Source organism: Orycteropus afer, unplaced genomic scaffold (assembly GCF_000298275.1).
Source record: "Orycteropus afer afer isolate SDZICR_OR568_19922 unplaced genomic scaffold, OryAfe1.0 scaffold00144, whole genome shotgun sequence".
NCBI lineage: Eukaryota > Metazoa > Chordata > Mammalia > Tubulidentata > Orycteropodidae > Orycteropus > Orycteropus afer.
The window spans coordinates 1,380,597-1,386,090 of NW_006921731.1; the positions used below are offsets into that span (position 1 = coordinate 1,380,597).

The 5,494-nt window shown below is 39.9% G+C and overlaps 1 protein-coding gene across 1 annotated transcript in view; it reads right to left on the reverse strand.

Moving 5' to 3' along the window:
* Window positions 1-5,494, reverse strand: part of IRAK2 (interleukin 1 receptor associated kinase 2) — a 119,556-nt gene that overhangs the window by 15,888 nt on the left and 98,174 nt on the right. Inside the window, exon 10 of the mRNA XM_007945858.1 lies at window positions 3,076-3,084. Within this exon, the coding sequence (XP_007944049.1) occupies window positions 3,076-3,084 (9 nt within the window). The remainder of the gene's footprint in view (window positions 1-3,075; window positions 3,085-5,494) is intronic.

Sequence of the window (5,494 nt, forward strand, 5' to 3'; positions counted from 1 at the left end):
TCCCTTCGGCTGGTTGCTCTTCTGTCCGGGTTCAAGGCTTTTATCCCCTTTCTCCTGCTCTTCCGGCCTGCTACTCTGGCGTCCCTGCGTTGTCTCTCCTCACCTATAACCCTGGGGCTGTAAGAAACTGTAAGAGATCTACATTAATGCAAGAACACACCATGTTCTCAGGAAGAGTGAACATTGTGAAAATGTCAATACCACCCAATGCAATCCCCATCCAGACTCCATCAGCATTCTCTAAAGACATGGAAAAAACAGTCACTAATTATATACAGAAAGGAAAGAGACCTCAGGCAAGCAAAGCACTACTGAAGAAGAACAAATTAGGAGGTCTCACACTTCTAGAGCTCAAAATCTACTGTACAGCCACAGTAGTCAAAACAGCCTGGGATTGGTACAATGACAGATACACAGACCAGTGGAACAGAATTGAGAACCCAGAAACAGATCCATCCACCTATGGTCAGCTGATCTTTGACAAAGGGCAAAAATCTATTCAATGGGAAAGAACTAGTCTCTTTAACAGATAGTGCTGGCAAAACTGGATATCCAGTTGCAGAAAAATGAAAGGAGATCCACACCTCACACCATACACAAAAACTAACTCCAGATGGACCAAAGACTTAAACATGAAACCTAAAACTATAAAGTTCATCAAAGAAAAATTAGGGACAAACTTAGGGACCCTAATTTATAGAATAAATAGACTGTCAAACATAACCCAAAATGCACAAACAACAGAAGATAAACTAGATGATTGGGATCTTCTAAGAATTAAATTTTTATGTGCTTCAAAAGACTTCTCCAAGAGTATAAAAAGAACCTACACATCAGGAAAAAATATTTAGCAATGACATATCTGCCAATGGACTTACTTCTGAAATTTATAGAAAAATCCAACATTTCAACACTAAAAAGACAAAAAATCTAATCAAAAAATGGGCAGATGACATGAACAGACACTTTATCAAAGAAGCCACTTCACCAAATATATGAAGAAATGTTCATGATCATTAGCCATTAGAAAGATGCAAATCAAAACGAGATACCATCTTGCCCTAGCACTCATAGCAAAATTCAAAACACAGAATGTAACAAATGCTGGCAAGGATGTGGAGAGATTGGGACTCTATACACTGCTGATGGGAGTGTAAAATGATACAACCACTATGGAAAGCAGTACGGCAAATCCTTAAAACGTTGGAAATAGAAATAACATTTGATCTAGCAATCCCATTACTAGGTATATATCCTAAAGAAGTGAGAGCCAGGACACAAACAGATATATGCACACTCATGTACACTGCAGCACTATTCATAATAGTAAAGAAAGATAAACAACCTAAGTGCCAATCAACGGAGGAAGAGATAACAAAACTATGGTACACACACACAGTGGAATACTGTGCAACACTAAATAATAATGTAGAATCCAAAAAACACTGCATAATGTGGATGAACTTGGGGGACATTATGCTGAGTGAAGTAAATTAATCACAGAAGGGCAAATATTGTATTAATACACTATTGTAAAAAGTTAAGGAAAGGTTTCTATATGGAAGGAAACTTTGTTGGTTACCAGGGATAGGAGAGGAAGGGAGGGAAAACAGATAGGTAAGAGACAAGCATTGATTTGGGTGAACAGGAAGGTAATATACCAAAAGTGAGTGACCAATACAATAACACTGAGGAAAAGGAAGATACAGAGAGGTGCACAAGAGGTATAGACAACAAAGATAAATACTTTTATACATACAATACTGCATTATCAGTAATAATAAACATTAATCTACAGGTAGATACATAGGTAGACAAGCTGAATGATCAGGTATGTCTACGCAAAAGGGAATATACCCAAAACCATATATAATGTTGGCAGATGATATTTCTACATATATATTTGTATGTGCTGTAAGAATGTCCATACAAATAGAACTAACAGGGGGCAAAGTTATGATAACTTCTTAGCTACAGCCATCCACCCTGAGGGAGCAAGTTGTTGGACCTGTGGGCTTGAGACCATGGTCACAGGAGACATCAAGCCCAATTGGCGTAACATATTACACAAAAACACCGTTGTGCATCCTACTTTGGTGAGTAGTGACTGGAGTCTTAAAAGTTTGCAAGTGACCATCTAGGCACAACAATGGGTCTCTTCTCATCTAGAGCAAAGAATGAAGAAAACCAAAGACACAGGGAAACAATCAGTCCAAGGGATTAGTGGACCATGTGAATCTCAGCCTATATGACCATGAGACCAAATTAACTAGATGGTGTCTGGCTACCACCATCAACTGTTCAGAAAGGGATCAGAACAGGAGATCCTGGATAGAGTGGGAGAAAAATGTGGAACAAAACTCAAAAGACCAGGCTGATTGGTCTGATAAAGCCTGGTGAAACCCCTGAGACTATAGCCCCTAGTTACCCTTCAGTCTTGGAACTCACTCCCGTGGCTTTCAGCCAAACAACAGACAGGCATATAGAGTGAATATTTACACCAGGTAGATACACTCCTTAGAACTATCAATCATGGGAAATTAGAAGGGCAGTATTTGCACAGGGACACAGCTCAGAGGGCAGGAATGCATAGGAAAGAAGGGCACAGGGAAGGGCTAACTACAGGAAGGAAGTGGGAAGAGAGCTGTTACATTGTGAGGATTGCAGTCAATGTCACACAAAAAAATGTGTATGAACTGCTGTATGGAAAATGAATTTGCTTTGTAAACTTTTGCCCAAATTACAATAAAAATTTTTAAAAAAAAAGTCAAGAAAAAAAACCCACCTCACTGCTGTGGAGTCAATTCTGACTCAGCAACCCTGTTGCACAGAGCAGAACTGACCTATAGGGTATCCAGTTTTGCCAGCACCATTTATGAAAGAGACTATCTCTTTCCCATTGAATAGATTTTGGCCCTTTGTCAAAGATCAGCTGACCACAGGTGGATGGATCTGTTTCTGGGTTCTCAATTCTGTTCCACTGGTTTGTGTATCTGCCATTGTATGAACCTGAGGCTGTTTTGACTACTGTGGCTGTACAGTAGGTTTGAGATCTAGAAGTGTGAGACCTCCTACTTTGTTCTTCTTCAGTAGTGCTTTGCTTGCCTGAGGTCTCTTTCCTTTCTGTATATAATTAGTGACTGTTTTTTCCATGTCCTTAGAGAATGCTGATGGAGTCTGGATGGGGATTGCATTGGGTGGTACTGACATTTTCACAATGTTCACTCTTCCTGAGAACATGGTGTGTTCTTACATTAATGTAGATCTCTTACAGTTTCTTGAAGTAGTGTTTTGGAGTTATCTTTGTATAGGTCTTTTGTGTCCCTGGTAAGATTTATTCCCAAGTATTTTATTATTTTGGTAACTATTGTAAATGGTATTGATTTCCTTATTTCCTTTTCAGAGATCTCTTTGCTGGTGTAGAGGAATCCAACTGATTTTTTAATGTTGATCTTGTATCCTGCCACTATGCTGAACCTTTCAATTAGTTCCAGTAGTTTTTTTGCTGCGTCTCTTGGGTTTTCTATGTATAGGATTATTTCCTCTGCAAATAGGGATTGTTTTACTTCCTCCTTACCAATATGGATGCCTTTTATTTCCCTTTTTTGCCTTGTTGCTCTGGCAAGACTTCTAATACAATGTTGAATAGAAGTGATAGAGGGTATACTTGTTTGGTTTCTGTTTGCAAGGGGAATGGTTTCAGTCTCTCTCCATTGAAAGTAATGTTGGTTTTGTATATATGCCCTTTATTATGTGGGGAATTTCCCTTCTATTCCTGTTTTTCTGTTTTTTTTCTTTCAAATCAGGAATGGGTGTTGGATTCCCCTTGATTTTCCAATTCACCTCTTGGTGTCATAGTTGACTTCCCCAGGAGTAAACATTCATTCATCATTGAGTGCCTGCAGGTTCCCTCCATCCCTTTTCTCAGCCCTGTCACTGACTAGCAGTATGATTTTGAACTTTGGTTCCTCCTTGTTATCCTTAGGGATAACAGTGCATTTCTCAATGTTTTCTGGTCAGCTTTAAATGACCTACAGTCAAAAAAAAAGAAAAAAACAAAGGCCATAAAATTTATGGAAGCAGATTGCTACATTTTTCTTTCCCATGGAGCAGCTGGTAGGTTCAAACTGCTGACCTTTTAGTTAACAGATAAGCACTTAACCAGTGCTCCTTAGATAAACAAAATCAGGACTGAGACTGTAAAGGTAGGAATAGTAAATAACAACCACAATAATAATAACAACAGCTCCCTTCCTTGAGCACATACTATGTGCTAATCAATCAGTTTATATGCATTGTCTCATTAATCTCCATACATGTCATTATCCTCAACTTACAGGACAAAACTGAGGCCCAGAGTGTTAGGCGACACATATCTTACATCACACAGCTGAAAGTAACAGAGCTGGGGCCCATATCATAGTGCCTGGAGGGTCAGTCCACTGGTTCTTAAAGGAGCAGGTGCCTGGGCTAGCCCTGCTTAGCCTCACTGAACAACTTACATTGGCACTGAGGGGACAAGGAACCAGAATCAAAGTGTGGAGGTCAGTGTGAAGGCAGAAGATGGCTCAGAACCAGTGCTTTATGGAAGAGGTGGATGGCTAGACACTGTGGTCAGAGACAGGAAGTGCACAGTTCAAGGCTAGAAAGGAAGGGAGGTGTAGCTGTATGGCTTTGGCTGAGATCAACAAAAAACGGTCATTTTTCTCAGCATTTCTAAAACTGGGTACTATGGGCCACCAGCCACTCCTCAGAAGGAAGGTTGGGCAATCTACTTCTGTAGTGATACTGCCTCAGAAACCCAAGGAGGGGTCATGTCCAACTCAATAGCACATAACAACAACAACAATGGGACACTTATAATGAAAGATACACTAGGAAAACAAAGTTCCACAGTCAAATTAGTTTGGGAAACACTGCATATTTTTTTTTCTTCCCTGATGAATTGACAATGCTCATTACCATATTAAAGGCTCTGATTCATCCTGTAGTAAAGAAATCTGCTAGATTTTGCTTAACCCAGTTTTCTCAAATTTCTTAGATATAAAATCCTATTAATACAACAAACCTATAGAGATCCCAAGGAAGTGGTATTTCTATAGAAACATGCTTTGGAGACTGTGACATCAGACCTTGGGGAAGGTTTGCTGTTTTGGTTTAGGAATGGTATTGACAGATCATCAAGAGTGGTGGTGGTGGTGGTGGTGGGATATTGGATGGACGGATGGATGGATGGACAGATAGATGGATAGATGGAATGGATGAATAAATGGGATGGGATGGGTTAGATGGAACAGATGAATAGATGAATACTGAACAAATGAATGGATGGAGGGTGCTGGATAATTGGATGGATTGGTTTGGATAGAGAGACAGATGGATACACAAACACAAGGACAAACAGACAACTGGATGTTGTTGTTGTTGTTAAGTGCCGTCGAGTCGTTTCTGACTCACAGCGACCCCATGCACAGCAGAACAAATCCCGCGCCAG